Source organism: Rana temporaria, chromosome 1, assembly GCF_905171775.1.
Source record: "Rana temporaria chromosome 1, aRanTem1.1, whole genome shotgun sequence".
NCBI classification, from domain to species: Eukaryota; Metazoa; Chordata; class Amphibia; order Anura; family Ranidae; genus Rana; species Rana temporaria.
Genome location: NC_053489.1, coordinates 200342447 through 200366151, shown reverse-complemented (window position 1 = coordinate 200366151; position 23705 = coordinate 200342447). Strand labels below are relative to the sequence as shown.

The 23705-nt window shown below is 46.3% G+C and overlaps 1 protein-coding gene across 6 annotated transcripts in view; it reads right to left on the bottom strand.

Annotated features, from left to right (window-relative positions):
* Positions 1-23705, bottom strand: part of LOC120935641 (E1A-binding protein p400-like) — a 290514-nt gene that overhangs the window by 194837 nt on the left and 71972 nt on the right. For all 6 annotated transcript variants that reach the window (XM_040347697.1, XM_040347694.1, XM_040347700.1 and 3 more), the window contains 4 exons: positions 22647-22832; positions 21773-21913; positions 21539-21617; positions 1610-1665 (listed from right to left, as the gene is read on the bottom strand). In XM_040347697.1, coding sequence (XP_040203631.1) covers positions 1610-1665; positions 21539-21617; positions 21773-21913; positions 22647-22832 — 462 coding nt within the window. The remainder of the gene's footprint in view (positions 1-1609; positions 1666-21538; positions 21618-21772; positions 21914-22646; positions 22833-23705) is intronic.

Below are 23705 nucleotides of genomic sequence, written 5' to 3'. Positions count from 1 at the left end.
GGTCCCAAAAATGTGTCAAAAGTGTCCGAAGTGTCCGCCATAACGTCGCAGTACCGAAAAAAAATCGCTGATCGCCGCCATTACTAGTAAAAAAAATATATTAATAAAAATGACATAAAAATACCCCCTATTTTGTAAACGCGATAACTTTTGCGCAAACCAATCAATAAACGCTTATTGCGATTTTTTTTACGAAAAATAGCTAGAAGAATACGTATCGGCCTAAACTGAGGAAAAAAAATGTTTTTTTATATATTTTTGGGGGATATTTATTATGGCAAAAAGTAAAAAATATTCATTTTTTTCAAAATTTTCGCTCTATTTTTGTTTATAGCGCAAAAAATAAAAAACGCAGAGGTGATCAAATACCACCAAAAGAAAGCTCTATTTGTGGGAAAAAAAGGACGCCAATTTTGTTTGGGAGCCACGTCGCACGACCGCGCAATTGTCTGTTAAAGCGACGCAGTCCCGAATCGCAAAAAGTACTCTGGTCTTTGGGCAGCAATATGGTCCGGGGGGTAAGTGGTTAAAGCCAAATTCCCGGAAAACCAGCCTGCTCCCCCCCCCCCCCCGCACAGCCTTTCACTGGAAGATCAGGGTACTGCTGCCTCTACTTCCCCCAGATCTTATGCAGAACCGAGGGGATGCAATCACTTATAAAGAGGAGAAAAAAGGTATTTATAGTGTGTTTGTGTTTTTTTTGTCTTTCATTTCTATTTTAAACAAAATAGGTTGTTTTACAAGGTGATCATTTACAGCCCCTTTAAATAAAGTATACAGAGCTGCATTAATTAGTTTAAGTGGCTACTTTACAGATCTCTATATTTAAAACAATAACAAGTTTAAAGTTTTTAAAGTAGAAATTGCAATAATAAATCCACAAAATATGCGTTCACTGAAAATATATCATACTATACAGTTTTTTTTATTTTGCCTTTTAGGAGTTAACATGATTGCTAACAGTGTTCCAAGTTATCCACAGTATCCAGGATAAATTTCAGCTTTCAACTGCTACTGAAGGTTGTTTCTAATGCCGCATACACACAGTCGTTTTTCGGCATGACATTTTTTAAAATGTCATTTAAAATGATTGTGTGTGGGCTTCACATCGTTTTTCGGCTTCCGAACATGCTGCATTTTTTAATGTCGTTTTTCAAAATGTCGTTTTGGTGATGTAAAAAATGATCGTGTGTGGGCAAGAACGACGTTTTAAACCCGCGCATGCCCAGAAGCAAGTTATGAGACGGAAGCACTCGTTCAGGTGAAACTACCATTCATAATGGAGTAAGCACATTCATCACGCTGTAACAGACAAAAAAGCGTGAATCGTCTTTTGCTAACAAGGAATCAGCTAAAAGCAGCCCAAAGGCGAATAGAACTTCCCCTTTAGAGTTCCGTCGTACGTGTTGTACGTCACCACGCTTTGTTCATCATTTTTCCAAAACGATGGTGTGTGGGCAATGTCGTTTTTAATGATGCAGTTGGAAAAACTTCGTTTTTTTTTCATGATGAAAAAATTAAAAAAAATTTCATGCCGAAAAACGACCGTGTGTACGCGGCATTAGGGATATAGCACACAAGATAAAGACAGCATGTTTTACATACTTACTTTAATATCTCCATGCTTATGCTTCACACATGCCTCCTCAATTGCCTTAAGTGGGCCTGCAAATTGACATTTATGAACATATTATACACATGCTAGATATGTAATGGTTATAATACGTTTTATTGAGATTTAGATAAAACCAAAGAAAGTTTGTTTTGCATGCACAGAACTTTAGCTATTACCTCCTCCAGGATGGTCCATTAGAGAGATAGATCTGCACTTATATGAAACACAAGATTAGACAGTTTAAAGGCTCCCATGAGCCATTACCGTCAGCAAATTGGCAATATGACTGACAAACCTAAATATCATAAGCAGGAACAAAAGAAAGGGAGCTCACCATCCTGGAGGATTCATGGAAAAGGAGTTTTCAAGCAATAACTCAAGTTATATATATACTGCAGAAATACAGTAAACATTTATTGTAACTTAAAAGAAAAAATTCAAAGAACTACCCTTCCCAGCAGTCCCTGGGCCAGCGTAGCCCCTCCCAGACCGTAATCTATATAAGGGACTGTCTGAGGTAACCTATTCCTCTTTCTTTCTGCTCATGGCAGAGCACACAAGATAAGTATTTCATGTACCTTTATTATTTACAAGATAGGTATTTCATGTACCTTTATTATTTACAGGATAGGTACTTCTTGTATCTTTATTATTTACAAGATAGGTATTTCATGTACCTTTATTATTTACAGGATAGGTACTTCTTGTATCTTTATTATTTACAAGATAGGTGTTTCATGTACCTTTATTGTTTGATTGTATATATGGTCTCTGATACCGAGTGCCCCGGTGTCGGGTGATTTTGTTCAGTCTTGACTGATATGTTTGAGGTATTGTGGAACATGGGGAGTTTCCCTGGAATTCCTCCCTGATACCGAATGCCCTGGTGTCAGGTATTTTGTCGGAATTGATTGTTCTGTAGTTTTTGGAAGATGTGGAATACTGGGGGTTCTCCCTGCTATCCCCCGTTTCTGCGCTTTATTTCTGTCTGCCTGACACCGGAGCGGTGTCAGGCAGATATGTTTGAGAGGCCACGTTTGTTTGTTTCCAATTCTTTGATTCTTTGCTCGGGTTTTTTCCCTTTCTTTGACGCCGGAGCACTGCGGCGTCCGTGCGGGATCCGCGCTGTTTTTCATTCGCTCCCTCGGCGGGCGCCATGCCTGGGCAACTGTCCCCCCCCTCCCTCCCCACGCTCCCCTTCGCGCGCTCAGGTGGGGGGCGGGGTCTCCGCCGCGGCCGCTCCTCTCCTCTCTTTCGGTGCCTCTCTCGGTATCGAGAGCGAGACGGGGGAGAACGGTTCTCATCGACCGTTCCGTCCCTCACAACCTCGGGCCAATAAGAACTCCAGAGGCCGTAGTCTCGCGAGACTTCGCCTCTGGAGTTAGAATCTCGTCAGGCTCCCCTCACACCGCAGGATGTCCTTCCCAGCGGTGTCGTAGCCAGGAACCTGCTGCTGTTTCACCATGCTTTCAACCACTAGATGGCAGTACATCTTTTCAGATATATATATATATATAAATATATATATTTCATTCCAATGAATCAATATCTAATAGATAAATAAATAAAATAAATTAAATTAAATAATTTAAATAACCGAATCTACAATAAATAATTCAATATATACTCAAATTATATTTCTGGGGAATTGATTCCCTAGAACATATACCTTATTTATCCTAATAAATAAATAAATAATCAATATGTAGATAGATCAATAAATCAATAAATTAAATAAAGAAATTATAGCATGTTTATCTCCGGGGAAGTTATTCCCTACAACATACTCCTAATAAATAATGTATTAAATAACTATCTAAGGATTGAATGAATAAATACATTTATTATTAAATGATATATATTATAAGTAATAATATATATTAATAATAATAATAACTAAAACCATTATTCAATTTTACAAATAATAAATTATAGATGGATTATACAAATTATATATTCATTATATAAATAAATTATACAAATATGTATAAAAAATTGTATTGAATTGTACAAAGATTCTACAATTTAATGAATATCATGGCATTGTTCATGCCGATACCCCGGATAGGGTGGACACAGTCCTAGGAGGCCAAATCTCAACAGTGTTACACAGTTGCCAAAACTGATCGGTAGACCAATCTTTACGACCATGGCGTCGGTTACCCCCGCCTTTATTGTTTGATTGTATATATGGTCTCTGATACCGAGTGCCCCGGTGTCGGGTGATTTTGTTCAGTCTTGACTGATATGTTTGAGGTATTGTGCACACCATATGCCCGGACCATCCGGCAACGGTCTACCGCCCCTGAGAAGGGCTGGGCGTTCCAAAACGCTGCCACGTTTCTGTGGCCCTTGACTCCCCGACAGGGGAAGTAAATAATATGTCCCAGGCAGTACCCTACCCGGACTGCCGACCCACTGCCCTCCCAGACTCCGACCGACCCCCGAGCCTCGGGGAGATGCACATGCAGAGGCAGCGATCCGTTAGACGGACTAAGCCAGACCCATTCGTGGACTCTTCCAGAGTTGTCCGCGGAGTCTGAGGCGGCTAACACCTTGAGTCTGAGGTTGTAGATGAGGAGAATGATGATGAGTGTTAGGGCAGTGGGCACATGGCGCTCTATGACGACGCCAACCCTGTTCCCAGGGTGACACTCTATGGATTCTCGTAGAGAGCCATTATAGATCCGGGGGCGATATGCCATCCACACTCCGATGACTGGGCACCTCCGCCCGAGGTGATCCAATATATCACATAATGGACCCGGAGATTGGTCGAAAAACTCACCGAATCATTTTCAGGGCGTAACCCCCTTCCTTTACCATTTATGGCTGTGCACACTCCCGAGGTGAACCCCATACCCTGGGGGTATCCCACCATACACGGGAAATCCCCCAAGCTGGGAATAGAGAGGTCCTTCAGATCATACAGACCAGGGCCTTGGATCTTTGGGACCTATCACCATCATCCCACACCTTAGTGAGCAGGCCACGCCGCTGAACAGCCGACTGACCTGTCCCAAATCGGGGCTGGGTCCAACGGGCGGTCGCCTCCTGGGATGCGTGGACACTACGGGTCCGACTGGACACCGCCGCTCGAATCTTAACGTGGCTTGTTCCCCAGCTGTCTCACCTAGCCGAATCAGACCCCGGTCCGACCACCGAGGGCAGGCTAGTCGGGATCACGCTGATTAAGATATTCCAAGACGGTAGGGCTCTATTCCATCCCGGATGAGCCCAAACGTCATCAAAGTCTAACACGGTACAGTGCCGGTCTATCAGGATTATAGGACCGGAGATGGACCTAGTCCCTCTTTCCTCGGTCTTCAGACCTGAACACCGCCCTAATAGACAACGAATTGCAGGGCCTCTGGTTCACCCAAACGATAGTGGAGACGGACCCGCTCTCCCCGGGTTTCCCCAACAACGTCTTCCTGGTCAGGAAAGGAGGGCGGTCATCGCCCGGTAGTAACTTGAGAAATCTCTCGTAATTACTGTATACAGTGACGACATTCTGCGACACAAAGGGTGAGGTTGATTATCTACTTGGACGACCTACTCTTAATGGCTCGTACCCCTCCCCTGGCGAACGAACACGCCTCCGGGACAGTTCCCCATAGATCACGGGGAATCTATCCTCTCCCCATCTCAGGAGGTAGAGTTTTAGGGTTCTTGGTGGACACCAACCTAGTGATCCTTCGGCTACCCATGACCACTTGGCCGCCATCTGCACGAGGTCAGTATCGTGATGGGCTAACGACGGGTATCCTTACGCGGACTGGCTCGCCTGGTCGGCCTGTTTCCGGCGTTAATCCAGGCCATTTGTCCAGCTTCTTTTCACTATCGAGACCTTCAGAGTCTCAGTCCCTACGTCTTTGCCAGGGGCTTCACTGTGCAGACGTCGTCACTCTGGACACAGAAGACATAATTGAACTACGGTGGTGGCTACGTCAGGTCGACAGACGGCACGGCAGATCCACCTGCAACTCCACAACGGATTCATCTTGGAATAGGTTGCCAACCACCTCGGTTGGGGTACTCGATGCGGTCCCTCGTCCACAGGAGGGGCGTGGCCACAGCGGAGTCTCTGCTGCACGTTCACACATGGAAATCCTGACGACCGTCTTGCCATCAGGACTCTAATGCCACACACGTCCACCTACGGTGTGTTCTTGCGTATGGACACCGTATCCGCGGTCCAGTACGACCTTCGCTTGGGGGGTCCTTGACCCAAAATCCTAACGGATCTAGCAAGATCTCTGACATTTCTGCCTGGAACGCGACATCGTTCCAGCTGCGAAATGTACCCCAGGCACTTCCGCTATGGTGTTAGATTGGAATTCTCGTTACCCGCCCAATTCCATCGACTGACGACTGCACCGGTCAGTGTTCCTGGCCCTTGCTCCCTTATGGGATCCTTTCTCTCCCCAGTCTGTACGGGGATCTGCACCCTCTATTCACGACGCACGTCCTACTTCTCTTCGCATGGTTGGGTTTTCGGGGTGTCGGTCACGGACAGCGACCTTTTCTTTTATAACGGGGGTTCCACTTGCCTTGATCTAGGCCTTGGGACTAGATATACATTTCGATCATCCGGAGGACTCTGGGTTAGTTGGTGATCAACGACAAGTTAACCTCATGAAGGCGTTCGTCTGAGATGACCAACTACCTGGTGGACTCGTTTGAGTCCGGGAGGTCCTATAGCTCCCCTGCGCCTTCCGCGCTGCGAACTCGGACTACCGCTCCCTTGTAGACTTACTACCGGTGGGATAACACCCATGGTGTACCGACTTAGTAAGCGTTAAGTTTCAACGCCCATCACACCCAGGGTATCAACGCTCTTGGGAGGTGATCAGTGGTTCTGACCACGCGCCAGGACTGGGGGGACAATCTCACTCTGTCGGAGGTTATTGTCGTTTGAGCTACTGCCCCCTCGTGTCTGATTCCGTCAGACGCATATCGGGTGTCACGACGTTGGCCATTCTAGGCGTCGGATCCCGCCTCGGAGAGTCAGGGTTTTTCCGTCGTGCGTAGGACAGCGGCGGGACTTCATCGGTTTTTTCTACCCGTTCTTCCCCACACATCGTACTCCGTTGTCTACGGATTTCTTAGTCCTTCACGGTCCCACTGCGATCTTCGCATCTCTTCCTACTCCTCATTCCTACGCTAAACCTCAGTTTCCGGTTTCCTCAGCTACGCTAGCCAGAGGGGTACGATCAATCATGGAAATGGCAGGGTCTTACGTAACCCCGTTGGGCGCCCACCCCTCCAGAGGAGCGGTGGGTCCTAGGTCATCACCCCGGGCGGCTCCCTATAGGATTTACGGCTAGCGGCGGACTGGTAACCACGATTGCTTTCCGCCAATTCTGCTTGGATCGGAGGAACACATATCTATATCAATTTTGTAGTTGTTTCATTTGTTATCATCTATATATGCATTGTTATAGCTTTGAACTTGCATAAGATATGAGCCTCCTGTCTGAGGTATAATTCGAGATTTTCCTAGCTTGTGACGGAAAATATTGATTATATGAAGACAGGAGGCGAGTATCTTCCCTCCCGACCCAACTCTGCCACAAGGTTGTCTCTCTCTCGTTCTAGACTGTTGAACCACACACCCTGCAAGTCGGAGGCTGGTACGCCCCGGGAGTTCGTTTTCACTAACCCCGTCGGGATTGCTGTTCCGTTTCGATCCATGGGTTTAGTTCACCGCAGATGGAGGCTCCTACTACGTTCCAGATCCGGAGTCGGGATGCCGTTGACTGAATCCGTTGGTCCATGTTCCTGAAGACGACTGACCGGTCGGCTCCGAATGGTTTTGGTTTTCCTATAGTCCCCGTTGGGATGAAGTTGGTCCGGATGAAGTTGGTCCGTGTTGGCCTTGTCCTTTCGTTTCCTCCAGATTCAGATGTTGTGTTCCGGTCGGAAGGTTCCCGGCAGCCGCGGAGATGTCTAATTGGACTTTCGGTTCCTGTTTACACTAATTCGCATGAAGAAAGAGGAATAGGTTACCTCAGACAGTCCCTTATATAGATTACGGTCTGGGAGGGGCTACGCTGGCCCAGGGACTGCTGGGAAGGGTAGTTCTTTGAATTTTTTCTTTTAAGTTACAATAAATGTTTACTGTATTTCTGCTATGGGCATTATTAAAGAAAGATAATGCATAAGATACTCGCCTCCTGTCTTCATATAATCAATATTTTCCGTCACAAGCTAGGAAAAAAAGGATTTTTGTACTCACCGTAAAATCCATTTCTCTGAGTTCATAGACGGACACAGCCTTCATTGACCTTAGGGTTATGCTTCTTCCTACCAGGAGATTTAGGCAGAATTCTACAGCACTTAAGGTGTTAAAAACTTTCCTTCATGCTGCTCCTCCCAGGGGGCGTGGCTCCCCCAGGCATAACCCACACCCTGCTCTAACAGCTTCAGTTCGTAACAAGCAGTACAAACCAAGGAGGGGTGGGTGCTGTGTCCGTCTATGAACTCAGAGAAATGGATTTTACGGTGAGTACAAAAATCCTTTTTTCTCTTTCGTTCATAGACGGACACAGCCTTCATTGACCTTAGGGACGTCCCCAAGCAGTGTCAAAAAATTCGAGGGGTGGGAAAAATAACACAGCAAAAACAGGTTACACCCCAAACAAAACCGGAGTTACTCAACGGAGGAACTCCAACCTTAAACTGCCGCCTGTAACACCTGCGGCCGAAGGAGGCATCATAAGATGCACACACATCCACCTTGTAAGACTTAAAAAAAGTGTGGAACGACGACCAGGTCGCTGCCATACACCCCTGTAACACAGAGGCACGATGCCAGAAAGCCCAAGAGGCCCCGATCGCCCTGGTCGAATGCGCCGTAACCCAAAAGGGAGGCGCCCGCCCCTTCAGGGCATAGGCCTGAAGCACAATCCGTCGGATCCACCCGGGAAAAAAGGTGGCCGACGAGACTACCAGGCCCCCTGGTAGAACCAGCCAGTGACACGAACAGTGAGACCGCCTTCCGGAACGGAATCGTAGCAGATAAGTACATACGTAGGGCCCGAATCACATCCAGAGGATGTAAAGTGGCCACCTCCCTCCATCTCGGCCAAGGACATAAGGATGGAAGAACAATGTCCACACCAACGTGAAAAGCCGAAACGACCTTGGGGAGAAAAGATGGTTGCGCGCAGCACCACCTCATCCTTATGGATGACCAAGTAGGGAGCCTTGCAAGACAAGGCCGCCAGTTCAGACAAACACTCGTCTGATCGAGGCAATTGCTACCAGAAAACATCACAGTGGAAATGCCCATGACGAGCCATGGCCACGTGACAACGCAGACCTTCCTGGGCTGGAACCCAGAGTCAAATGCATGAAGGGCAGGTACTCTAGCACTGAGCTAAACCTGCTCCCTTCTCGTGACGGTCAACAAAAAACCTCCCGAATGTCCACAAAGGGAGCACCCAGAACAACCAAAAGGACTAAATACAAGTCCCATGGGGGTAGTGGAGGGGCCATATGCCAGACCCCCAGAACAGACGTACGCACCAAGGAGTGCGACGCCAAGGCTCATTGAAAGTAACAGCCAGAGCAGAAAACTGACTCCCTACTGTACATAAGGCGAGAGCCTGATCCACTCCCTGCTGTAAAAAACAGCAAAATCCTGGACACCACGTACGAACGAGGGTGCAATTTTCATCTCCTCACCAGAGATGCAGGCCCGCCACGTATGATGTAAATCCTACGTGAGGTAGACTACCGTGCCGGCAGCACGGTAGAGACCACCGAGCCCAATAGGCCTCGGGCCTTCAGCCCCAGGCTCTCAACAGCCACGTCGCTAAGCCAGTGGCTGAAAAAGACAGGGTGGAAGATCGGACCCTGTAGCAGAAGATCAACCCCCAGGGGAAAAAGCTAGGGGGCGCCAGCCACCAGACGCACCAGGTCCGCGTACCAGGAGCGACGCGGCCAATCTGGGGCAATCTGGATTGATAAAATACCCTCGGCTTCCACTCTGCGCAGCAGGCGATGAAGAAGCTACCGAGGACGGAAGGTTTAAAGCAGGCGAGTGACCCCAAGGAGCCACCAACGCGCCTGACGCGTCAGCCCACGGGTCCCGTGACCTGGCCAAAAACATGGCACCTTCCGGTTGAGGCGGGACACTAGAAGGACCACGCCTGGAGTGCCCCACTTTCGGCACATATACTGAAAAAAAACCCCTACGGGTGGAGAGACCACTCTCCGTGGTCTAGCACAGTCCGACTTAGGAGTCGGCTTGCCAATTCCGTACTCCCGGAATGTACACGGCCAATAGAGCCGGAACGGACCCTTCGGCCCACCAAAGTATGTGCGCGACCCTCGTCGCTGCAACAGAGCTCTGTGTGCCTCCCTGATGGTCGACGTACGCCACAGCGTTGACGGACAGGGTCCCGAATGGTCGGCCCTGTAGATCCAGGGACCACCAGGCAAGGCAAAGCTTGATTCAGAACAATGATTGGTAGGTGGGTCGCCACCTGAGTCCAGCACCCCAGGGCTGACTGGGTGCCCCAAAAACCCCTCCCACAACCGGAGAGGCTGGCATCCGTCGCGACCACTGTCCAGTGACTTGGCCGAAACGACTTCCCGGCCCGAAGCACCGGAAAACATCAGCCACCACACCAGGGACTAGATGACTCATCCGAACCTGGTAATCCAGAGATGACGGAAGCTAGTCCCCACGTGACAACAGGTCCTCCTGTAGCACCCTGGCGTGGAATTGGGCATACGGAACCGCCTCGAAAGAGGCCACCGTCAGATCCAGAACCCTCAAGCAGAATCGCGGAGATGACCACCACTAGGTCGACAACTGCTGCCCAGCAGATTGCAGAGTCTTAAATTTTTTCGTTAGGAGAACAAAACTCCCGCCCCGATCGGAATTCAGGACTAGTCCCAGGAATTCCAGTCCCAGAAGGGACCAACACTGACTTCTGGACAAAAACAGAAGCCAGCCAAACTTCCTGGAGAGTCTGACACGTGATAGACACGGCTCCACAAATGCAGAGTTCTCAGAAGCTCGTAGGAGAATGTCGTCCAGACATCCCACGATAAACCCCCGCTGACACAGCCGGGCCAGTATCGGGACGAGCACCCCGGTAAAAACCTGTGGCGTCGACACCAAGTCGAGCGGGAGGGCCACAAAAAGAAAAAGGTCCTCCCTGACCTCAAAGCCCAGAATCTCTGGTGCTTAGAGCATATGGGAACACGCAGGTATGCGTTCATGACATCCAAGGACGCCAGAAAAAAAAAAAAAAAAATTCCCATCCTGAAATTTTGTACTTTACAAAAAAACAAACGAGGGCCCTGAGGCCCAGGATTGGATGGACCCCGTCCACCATGGGGATTACCAACAGATTGGAGTATTACCCCTGAGACCATTCCATCGAGGGAACTGGCACCATCACTCCCCCGATCAGAAGATCCTGGACAGAACCAACCAGCGAACCGGAGGAAGCCAGAGGATGGAGGGAAAAAATCTGTTAGGCAGCCAAGAGAGAAAATCTATCTTGTACCGCGAGAAAACAACCTCGCAAAGCCAACGGTCGGAAAGAAGAGGCCTCAACCGAGCCGCAAAATCACAAAGCCAGCCCCCAACCCGACACGGGCGGGGGCAGACCTACATGCGGAAGCAATACCGTCCGCAGGCCCATAAGGCACGTGGTGCCAGGCGCGTCACAGCCCCGCAGCGGGGGCCTTAGCACCCTGCAGAATGCGCACGAACCGCTCGGGAGAGGAGGGCCCTCGCCGACGGCGAGGCTCCTTGCCCTTCCTAGCAGAGGAAGCAGCGTGCTCTTACCACCCGTGGCATCCCTAGGGGTGCCAACCCGGGAGGCCCAAAAAGCCGCCCACCCCTAAAGGGGTGAGTCCACCAAGGACCCTTTGAGGATCGGTCTGAAGACCAGCATGTAAGCCACACGAGGCGGCGCAAACACCCCCACACAGGCGGAGGCCCTGGAAATCAAGGGAAGCGCATCCAGGACCGACTCACAGACGAACTACAGACCCCGAACCAAACGTTCAGCTAGGTCCTTACAGGGCTCAGCAGCATCTTGTGCCCCCAGCTCCTGCAGCAGGAGCTACAGCCCTCCAGTCAGAGTCTGTGACACCAGAGACCGAGTCAAGACCGGTCTCAGCGGGGTACCCACAGGCAGGAGCCCCTTCCACGGGCAACGTGGCGGCTTTGCTCCATCCGGACACCGGAGGGTCCACAGGAGGAGAGACCCACCTACTTACAAAGGGGTCGCAAAGCATTCAGGGACTGCAAAAAATATATATATATACACTGCGGTGTAACATAAAAAGTCCAAATAAGGAACACAGTTGCAGTGCGCTGCGTTTTTGCGGAACCCAAAAGGGACCGGTACATCTGGTACCTCCGCCAAAACCACAAACCGTCTAGTTACTGAGCTACAAGCTCTAACCGCAGAAAATAAGAGCTCCAACAAATTCCTTGGTCGCGTGGGTTTTTATAGCCCGCATCCACTGACACCACAGAACCAGACGCCATAGCCGGTCATAGTCTAATGTCAGCGTCATCCCCCGAAGCAGGCTCAGGGAGGGGGCGTTTATTTATTTATTTATTTATTTTTTACCCCCCAACCAGGCACTAGTTGCTTCAGAAATAACACTCCCTCAACAGAAGTGGCAGGGGGAGGGGCATCAAGGGTTAACTCAGGCCTTAGTGGGGAGGATAGTACCTAGTACAGGCTCCAGGGCATCCCACCACCGAGTTACCCAAACTGCTAAGCAGAGAACCACCCACGGTCACCTCCCGGCTGTTCCAGCTCTATTCTGAGCATGAGGGCCCCCAGGGAACTCACCACCCCGCCTGGTGCATCGCGCTGAGAGGAGCCTGATAATGTGCTGAGAAGCCGGCTGCGCTGCTGACAGTCCCCACGGAGAGATTCGCGGTCTCTCCGAGCGCTAAAACGGCCACACGAGGCCAAACGAAAATGAAAGATGGCCGCCGTAATTGCAAAAAACCACCAAGGACCACAAGAAAATGGCCGCCGAAATACACAAGGCGCGACTACGGCAAAATGGCGGCACTTTAAAAAAAAAAATTTTTTTTAAAAGAACAGACAGCCAGCAGCCACAGCAGCATAGTAAAACAGCACACAAGTCCCGCAGAGAACACTACAGCCCCCTGCAGTGAACACACACAGCCCCAGCTAACACACAGGCCCCGGTGATAATAAAGAGACCCCAGAAAAAAAAAAAAACCCTCACAGCCGCTACCCAAAAGGGAAGGAAGGAGAGGAATAAGGGAGAGAGGAAAGCAGGGCAAACCCTCAGTCGACCTCCCCAGGGAAAATTCCAGCCAGACCACTTACCTGAGCAAGGGTCACTACTTACCTGTCCTGCGACTACCGGCTGGAGGTATCCCAGACAGAACCAACGTCCGCTAAACGGCATGGCTGTCGCCCAGACACACTGTGACAAGGCCATAAAGACCGGTCATATGTGTGCCCTAGAACCGAAGTTCCCCGGCCGCCCCTGGAGCAATGGGGCCTGTCGTGGACGTCCCAAAGCTGAGCTGAGGGCCGGCACACGCTCGAAGGCCGAACCTGGGGGGACTACAAGGGTCGAGGACCCAGCCTGTCACCCAGTCGGCTGTTGATAGAAGAATCGCAGGATTCAAAAATGCAGGAACAAAATAATAAAAAGCGAGAAAAATCGCAAGAAAAAATGCAAGAAAATTGCAAGAAAAACTCCAGAGTCCAGGACTCCAGAGAGAGCCTGACTCTCCTGTCGGTTAGGCAGAAACAAACTGAAGCTGTTAGAGCAGGGTGTGGGTTATGCCTGGGGGAGCCACGCCCCCTGGGAGGAGCAGCATGAAGGAAAGTTTTTAACACCTTAAGTGCTGTAGAATTCTGCCTAAATCTCCTGGTAGGAAGAAGCATAACCCTAAGGTCAATGAAGGCTGTGTCCGTCTATGAACGAAAAAGAAATCTCGAATTTTCCTACATCATCCTCCAGGATGGTTCAGTAGAGAGATGCTGCTTGGGGTAGGACCACAGCTTGAAACACCTTCCTCCTGATCAATGCTTTGGATGCCTTGCTTTCTCTCTTAGGTCCGTGAAAGAGATTTGTTATGCTCATCCAGTAGTGTCTGAAGTTCCCTTATAGCAGTGTTTCTCAATTCCAGTCCTCAGGCCCCCCCAACAGGTCAGGTTTTCAGGATTTCCCTCAGATGAAAAGGCTGTGGTGATTACTAAGGCAGTGAAACTGATCAAATCACCTGTGCAAAATAATGGAAATCCTGAAAACCTGACCTGTTGGGGGGGCCTGAGGACTGGAATTGAGAAACACTGCCTTATAGGAACATATGCCCTTTAGGAGGTCCAAGTCTGAGAAAATAATTGGCTTATTAGAAAATTATTGGTTAGGTCTTGTCTAGGGATACTAATGCCTTGTTTCCACTGAGCGGATCGGTTCGGGTCGCTTAGAATGGAACGGGTTAGAATGGTCCGGTCTATTCTGCAGAGCATTTCCACTGCAAATCGGACCATCCGGGACCATGCAAGGTTTAGAAAAAAAGCCTAGCACATCCACCAATCAGTGAGATGTATTTGTAGGTCCGCCCTAATGGAACCGTTCCATTCTCTATGGCCCCACATCTGAAGCAGGACCCAGAATGGTCCGGTACGGTTCGCTTTTATGGCACGCTTTCATAATGGAAACACCCAAAAAAGCGTACCGTACCGAACCGTACCGAACCGATCCGCTCAGTGGAAACGAGGCATAAGAGTGCTGCTATGTGTACTTTGAGAATACTGGAGGTGAGACCCTTGTCCACTCCCCCTTATAGGAAATTAAGTACTGTGCCAACTTCTCAGTGGTTCGAGGTGTTACTGTTGGCCCAAGACCCTTATTTCTTCCAGATCCTGTAGTATGTGGCCCTAGTAACTGGCTTCCTGCTTTGGAACAAAGTAATAATGATTTTGTCAGATAGAACTTCATTTTTAGGAATCCCCAATTCAGGCTGCTTGTTGCAACTCAGATGTGTGTGCAGGAGATGGTGTTGTGACAGGAAATCTTTCCTGTTCAGTAGGGGTATCAGTATACCTCCCAACTTTTTGAGATGGGAATGTGGAACACCTATTAGCAAAAGTATGTAGGCATAAAACATGGCACACCCCTTAAAGAACAATTAAACCAAACAAAATTTGTAAAACCGACAAGTACTTTTTCACTACTACTATGCCGTTATGCTGGCTTTAGAAATTTACAAATGCAACAATTTAGAAATTGGAAGTAAGGTATAGCAGTGAGAAACAGTTTTTGAAAGTTAAATAGTGCATTTGCGAATGAGGAGGAAAGAGGGACAGAAGGACTTTGTTCCAAATCAGGGACAGTCCCTCAAAATCAGGACCAGTTGAGAGCTATGTATCAGATGTTCAGCTGCCGTTTTCTACAACATTAACCACTTCCCTACCGGCCCATAGTAAAATGACGTCCACAAAGAACCTCTGCCGTTCAGAGTGGACGTCATATGACGTCCTGGGCTTTGTGGGGGGGATATCTGAATGATGCCTGCAGCTAGAGGCATCATTCAGATATCCTTCTCTTGTGCCGGCGATTCTGCACAACGTAAGAACGATCATAGCGGCGGTTCCGCCGCTAGATCGTTCTTACAGGCGGCGGGAGGGGACATCCCCCCCCTCCCGCCGCTTTCCGGTGCTTCTCCGGGCTCTCCCGTGCCATCGGGAGCCCGGAGAACGAATCGTCCGGCGCTCGCAGGAAGCATAGAGATGACTGGTGACCAGATGGTCACCAGTCATCTCTATGACCGTCGGAGGACCCGGGCGCGATGTGATGACGTCACGCCCGGGTCCCCGTAAGTAAACAAAGCCGCGATTGCGGCTGCTAAGCAACAGCCAGCATGAGATCGGTGAATTTTTTTTCACCGATTTCATGCTTTCCAGCCTGGAGGAGAGATGTGGGGTCTTATTGACCCCGCATCTCTCCATAAAGAGTACCTGTCACACACATTCCTATTACAAGGGATGTTTACATTCCTTGTAATAGGAATAAAAGTGATCAAAAAAAAAAACATTTTTTAAAAAAAAGTGTAAAAAAAGAAATAAATAAAAATACATTTATTTTTTTAACGCCCCTGTCCCCGGTAGCTTGCGCGCAGAAGCGAACGCACACGCAAGTCCCGCCGACATATGTAAACGCCGTTTAAACCACATATGTGAGGTATCGCCGCGTGCGTTAGAGTGCCAGCAACAATTCTAGCACTAGATCTCCTCTGTAAATCTAAACTGGTAACCTGTAAAAATTTTCAAATCGTTGCCTATGGAGATTTTTAAGTACCGAAGTTTGGCGCCATTCCATGAGTGTGCGCAATTTTAAAGCGTGACATGTTAGGTATCTATTTACTCGGTGTAACATCATCTTTCCTATTTTACAAAAAAATTGGGCTAACTTTACTGTTTTTAAATTTTTTTAATTCATGAAACAATTTTTTTCCAAAAAAAAGGCGTTTAAAAAATTATTGCGCAAATACCGTGCAAGATAAAAGGTTTCAATGACCGTCGTTTTATTCCCTAGGGTGTCTGCTAAAAAAACATATATAATGTTTGGGGGTTCTGCGTAATTTTCTAGCAAAAAAATTATGATTTGTACATGTAGGAGAGAAGTGCCAGAATAGGCCTGGTATGGAAGTGTGTATAACTGCCCTGTATGGAAGAGGTTAAAAACCAAGCCCACCTCGGCCACAGTTATGTGATTCTGCTGAGGCATCTGCCATAAATGCTACTGCTTTGGAGATTAGCTGGAAAGAGTACATCACATCTTCTCCTGCTAGTTTAACTACTTGCCGACCAGCCGCCGCAGTTATACGCCGGCAGGTCGGCTCGGCTGGGCGAGATCACGTAGCTATACGTCATCTCGCTATTCAGCCAATAGGGGCGCGCGCACGTGCCTGGCAGGGCGCGTTCGCCGCCGGGCACCCGCGATCGCTCGTTACAGAGCGAGAACCGGAAGCTGTGTGTGTAAACACACAGCTCCCGGTCCTGTCAGGGGGAGAAATTACCTATCGTCTGTTCATACAATGTATGAACAGCGATTTGTCATTTTCCCAAGTCAGTCAAATCCCCCCTTCAGTTAGAACACACCCAGGGAACATACTTAACCCCTTCCTCACCCCCTAGTGTTAACCCCTTCCCTGCCAGTGGCATTTTTATAGTAATCAATGCATCTTTATAGCACTGATCGCTATAAAAATGCCAATAGTCCCAAAATTGTGTCAAAAGTGTCTGAAGTGTCCGCCATAATGTCGCAGTACTGATAAAAAACGCTGATCGCCGCCATTACAAGCAAAAAAAAAAATGCCATAAAACTATCCCCTATTTTGTAAACGCTATAACTTTTGCGCAAACCAATCAATAAACGCTTATTGCAATTTTTTTTGATGAAAAATATGTAGAAGAATACGTATCGGCCTAAACTGAGGAAAACATTTTTTTATATATTTTTGGGGGATATTTATTATAGCAAAAAGTCAAAAATATTTATTTTTTTCAAAATTGTCGCTTTATTTTTGTTTATAGCGCAAAAACTAAAAACCGCAGAGATGATCAAATACCACCAAAAGAAAGCTCTATTTGTGGGAAAAAAAGGACGCCAATTTTGTTTGGGAGTCATTTCGCACGACCGCGCAATTGTCAGTTAAAGCGACGCAGTGCCGAAACGCAAAAAGTGGCCCGGTCATTGACCAGCAATATGGTCCGGGGCTGAAGTGGTTAAAGAAAGGTGAGTTTGTAACTGTTCGATCCAGAAATCAAGGTTTCTAGCTAAGCAAGGATTAGCCACGAATGACATGAATGTTGAAGAGGACTCTTCCCATGCTTTTTTTCAACTGATGAGCCATCTTTTTGTCCAATGGATGGGTTTTTCAGTTGACCCTAAAGGGAGAGGTCACTTTTTTTTTTTTTACACCTTAGCAAGAGAGATGACCAGTTTAGGAAAATTGGCCTGGAATCATGCCGAGAGCTCTGGAAAGACTAATCTATTCTTCAGTTCTCTTTTTTCTCTTTGGATATTGTACTTCACATAATGGTGAACAGGGAAAGAGCAATATCTGGTTTGCTATAAACCCCAGTTCGGATAGTCTTCTACAACTTTGGTCTTAGGCTTTTTGATTTGTTCTGTGGAATAAATCAAAGTCATTTTTCAGTTTCCTCAACCAGAAACACATATTTGGAAGTAGAGCTTTCCCTTTTGCTTCCATTTTTTCGTCATCCGATGTTAACAATTCAGATGAAAGTTCTTCCTCATCTTCCAGATCTCAATCTTTGCTTTCCTTGGAGGTTTTTGGGGTGGAGACTTGGTTGATGCTTGTACCAATGTGATCTGCTGTGGAACCTGAATAGGTGGTTTAACCCCCCTGGTGGTGTTCCCGAGTCTGACTCTGGGTGAGATTTTTTGGCTACGATCGGTAACCCAGAGTCAGACTCGGGCTCGCCCCGCTGAATCCACAGGCTTGGTTTACTTACCTTGTCCCTGGATCCAGCGATGCCACCGTGCTGTGTGAGGAGCGGGACCTCGCTCGATTCACACAGTGTCCTCCTGTGCCGCCGATCTCCGTTCCCTGCGACGTTACGTTAGGAAGGTAAAGAAACACAATACATACAGTATACTGTAATCTTATAGATTACAGTACTGTATGTAAAAAATACACACCCCCCTTGTCCCTAGTGGTCTGCCCAGTGTCCTACATGTACTTTTATATAATAAAAACTGTTCTTTCTGCCTGCAAACTGTAGATTGTTTTAGAGCAGCTAGAAAACAGCGATAATAAATTATAATCACTTGCAGAATTGTGCGATAGCGATTTGTGGGGAAATTCGTCATAAAAAAATAAAAGTAATGACAGCGACAATTCTGCAACTGAGCAAATTTCTGTGATTTTGAGTTGATTACATTATTGAATAATTTTTATTATAATTATATTATTATTTTGTTAAAATTATTTATAATTATTTATTATATTATAATTTATAATTTTGTTTTTAAAAAAATTTCATACCCGGGATGCCTACTAGACTCTTGTTTGGTCAGATTTAAGTGAGTTATTCCTAAGAATCACAGGCCTACAGTACAAATCACCAAATTTCCTTGCAAATAATGGTACCGCTTTCAGCACCTTTTTTCTGAAAGAATCATACCGCCAGGGAGGTTAAAGTAATCTAAAACTGAGCAGAAGATCTTGAATGTAGAGATTTCATGAATTAAGGTGCCCATTTAATCTTTAAACAATGAGGAAGTCTCTGCCCCCACAATTTTTTTCAGACAGGTTTAACAGAGCTTCATATTTTGGTCTCCCCAGGCATCTTTCTACCCTGAGATCTGGCCTGCAAGACAGTAAGGTAAAATAGCCAATAACCCTCTATACCCCACCCAAGAGGACACAGAAACAACAGGATGATGAGGGGGAAGCCATTGCTGCAAAAGTGCTACCTATCCCATGTCACAAGTACCATTTAGCCAGAGAGTACCTGCCAAACAGTGGTACTATTCCCACCAAGTGGACCCTTCATCAAAGCCTAGCCTGTACAATATAGAAAGCAGAGAGACACTGGACAGTCTAGAAGATTCAGAAGGCCCAACATGATTGCACTCAGTAAAGGTAGGATCGCTGGTAGGGCAGGTATCTGAGCCTGCAAAAAAGAGTGTAGCAGAAAACCCTTGCCAAAGACCTTTTCTTGTTCCCCTTTGCTCAGGGCTTGCTAGATCCCAGTGACCAAGAATCTTGATATTCTTCTAACTATATGGGGGCCTCTGCCCTCTCCAGATTATCCAAAGGGAAAAACAAAAAAAGAGCCTTTTGAACTCACTGATCTTTTTATGTCCTGCAGGGGGCAGAGCCATCTTTCTAGTTGCTGAATTTTTTTAAGGGTAACTTCTACTTATGCCTGGGTGTATAGCTAAAGGGGTAGCTAGAATTAAACGGATGACAGACACAAGAGGGCCGGTAATAAGCCATATGGGAAAATGCTAATTTTACTGTGTCCTTGTCAAATAGTGGCTGCAAATGGAAGCTTGTGGGCACACGAGAAGTAGGCAAAGACATAATTACATCACATGATGACAGTGCACCTCTTCTTATGAAGCACAGATGGCTTTGTGGGTGGAAGTGGGTGGAAGTAATTATACTGAATCGATTAACCAAACCATAAAAATCTCCTAGTCACCTTTGTGTCTGAACTCAAGACTGTCCAGGTATGCTGTATAAATAAACCTACAGTAGGTCTGGCTTTGTTTGGGTGATGTACAGTTTCACTAGTTTTGGGAAAACCTTTTAGTATTGGTAATTTTAGTTAAGAAAAAAAATTGGATCATCCCTTTTGTCTAACACTAAGAACGTGTTCCAAAAATGGCACACCTTTTAATTTAAAGAAACTCTGTCATGAAAGGCATATGTATGATGACAGCAATTTCTAATTTCCTTTAGTAAATGCTAACTACCTGGCTGTAAATTAGATCATATGACATCAATGCTTTCTGTATCACTGATCCAGAACAAGCTTGCACACTATAAGTTCTGATTTCACTTGCATCCTTGTTTCAGGGCAGTAACTTAGAATGTACAAAAGCCAGGAACAGGAAGGCAACCAACATTTTACAAGATGGGTATGATATTGCTCTTAAAACTCAACATGAATGTGGAGCAATATGAGACAACTGGAAACTACACAAAGCAAAGCATATTTCAATTTTGTCAGTAAAGTACAACAACAGCCAGATTTGTGTTTATGATGAATCCGAAGAAAAACTGTTTTACAACTAGTGCATAAATATGCATGCTGGTATTGTGTGAAAGTGCATGCTAATGCAATGAGCAGACACTCCTGTTTCCAGCCTCCATTCAGGGCAAAAAAAAATATATCATCAGAAAAAATTCAGCTTGGTCAATCAATTCCATACACAAGCAATAACATCTATGGCCCGGATTCACAAAGCACTTACGCCGACGTATCTCCAGATACGCCGCGTAAGTGTAAGTATGCGCCGTCGTATCTATGCGCCGTGCCCATAAACTGAGATACGCCTGAAAACAGGCTTCATCCGACCGACGTAACTTTCCTGCGCTGTCGCATCGTGGGCGCATATTTATGCTGGGTGCATTTGCCGCGCCCATTGATTTTCTATGCACATATGCAAATGAGGGAGATACGCCGATTCACGAACGTAGTTGCGCCCGGCGCATAATATACGCGGTTTGCGCAAGTCGTACGTCCGGCGTAAAGTTATTCCCCATATAGGAGGTGCAACTCATGCAAAGGTATGGACCAGGGAACACAAGCCGTCGTATCTTTTGTCGTTTACGTTGTACGTGAATATGACTAGGCGTAGGTTACGTTCATCTCGTAGGCAGTGATCCGTCGTATCTTAGGAAGTAGTTCCGACGTAATTCTGAGCATGCGCACAGGGATGCGGCCACGGGACGGCGCATGCGCCGTTCATTTTAAGTACTTCTATGACGCTTGGCCCATCATTTGCATGGAGTCACGCCTCAGTAGCATGGCTCACGCCCACTTCCACCTACGATGGCTTACGCCGAGGAAACCCAGCGTATCTTTAACAGCAAGTGGGAGCAAGTGCTTTGTGAATCCAGTGCTTGCCTCTGTGCGCTGCGCTGGCGTAGCGTAAAAGAGATACGCTACAGCGGCATAAATATGCGCCAATGTATGTGAATCCGGGCCTATATGTAAATTTCTACTTTAATATCAATGCAGACAATGGTATAACAGCTAACAAACCAGAAACCTCAAGTTTGTTATCTGCGTGCATTCCATGGACCGGGTATTGAAAGACAATTTTCTTGGGAGTTCTGCTTGCACCAACATTAGCTGACAACTGTCAAACAAAATTCAGTGTAAACATCCAGCTCACCTTTCATTGAGTCCATATTTAAGTTATGTGCTTTTCTTCTTTTTTCTTGAAACTCCATTTGTAACTTAATTTCTACAACCTGTAATAAACAAGGCAACGGTCATTTCCACTGTGAACTGTAACAGTTGTTTCTATTCAGTTGTATTATGTTACAAGACGTTTTACTTCTGCAATGTATGAAAACTTTACTGTAAGCTATTTTCACATGAATATATAAAATGGTTAACTGCTTACTTGTTCAATATTAGACCAGAAATACTCAATTTCCCTGGCAATTGAGGCAGCAATTCGTTTCAGCTTGTTCTCTTCTTCTGTTTTGGCTCTCTCAATATTCATTATTTTTTCTTCATGATAACGAGCAGCAGTTCTGACCAGCTACAGATGAGAAAAGTATAAATCTTAAAGTGTTTGTTAAGGTAAAAATGTTTTCTATAGTTCCCCGTGTTCTATAACTGTAAGCTTCGCAGTACATGTCATTTGTAAAAATATGCTGTATAATAGCTTACTTCAGAGTGCCATTCGGCGATCAGCTGACTGCCCGCTGGTCTCCTGTTCCGATGTAATATCTGCAGGGGGAGGTGCTGGGAAACCCCCGCTGACTTCAGCCAAGGAGAGGAAAGGAGGGGAGACCAGCGGGCAGTCACATGAGCGCTGAACGGCACTCTGAAGTAAGCTATTATACGGCACATTTTTAGAAATTACATGCACTGGGGAGCTTACTATTCTATATAAGAGGGAACTATAGAAAATAAAACTTTTTTTTAGAGCAGGAGTTGAGGATCAGAGGGGAGGGGGGGAGCACACAGGAGATACAGAACAGGCTGTGGATGACAGAGACACATATGCTGACTCCCGGGTCAGAGCTCTGCAGCCCTGATAGATCGGAGTCAGTGCAGAGAGGGGAGGGTAGAAACTGGCAGGATCAGCCAGGTATTTCAGGTGATACAGGGGGCCAAATGACACAGCACAAGCACTGTGCTGTATAACATGTGTTATTTTATTTTTGTTGGGGGGGGGGTTAACACACACTTTAATACCCTAAAAAGTAGTAATATCTGCAGCACACAATAAAGACTGACAGATAAAAAGATTGTGGCATTTGCTTTACCTTCTTTGCACAAGCCATTTTCCACCTTCTCTCTTGAGCATAGTCAGCAGCCATCCATTGCATCTCTTCTAGTAGGTAATCCCAATGAGACTTTGGCCTTGATGGCTCCTGCAGTTTAGGAAGCCTCCGTAATGACCATAAACCTTCTTTGCGAAGATCTGCAACGCGCTGATGAACATGGTTTTCCTATAAAGTTTAGATTACATACTATAAAAAAAAAACTTTTTTTTTTAGGAATAAACTTTTCTGTGCAAAAGTTCTACAATGCATTGATAATACTATTAGGAGTCACATTAACAATACTGAAAGTTTCTGACAGGTATGAAGTGCAGTCAAAAGTTGAAAAATTGAAAAAATTACACGAAAGTAAACAATATTTTTATTAGCAATTTAATACAGAATATCATTAAAAGAGGCAAAAAAATCAAATCAATTTTGTTAGAAACTGCAGCGTGGTTACAGTGAAAAATAAAGTCTACCTTTTCACTATGAGGCACGTCTCCACATCTGGCATGCTGCGCACTTTGCATGGGGGATATGTCCTGTTTGTTTTTGGCGGTCCTGGTATCAACCACATATGTTGATAAGTTGTATTTTAAATCTATTATGGTCTATATAATATCCTGCTGGTTGTGGTTGTTTTAATTAAATTCAATAATGGTCTTTCTTTTCTTATAAACTTTACTAGCTTCTGAAGAAGCGATCTTCGCGAAACATGTAAAGCTTGAAATTTGCTATAACTTAGTACAGTCATACACGTTCGTTGTGACGTATGTTGACACTCCTGACCTTATTGGAGAATTTAAAATTTTCACTGTAACCACGCTGCAGTTTTTAACAAAATGTTTTGATTTTTTTGTCTCTTTTAATGATATTCTGTATTAAATTGCTAATAAAAATATTGGTTACTTTTGTGTAATTGGTGCCTAAAAAGTAGATTTTTCAACTTTTGGATAAAACATTAAGGATGCGGCACTGCACTATCATTAGCACCCACAGTTCCATCCCATGATTGGCGCTTGTTAACTCTTATGCCCTGTACACACGATTGGTTCATCC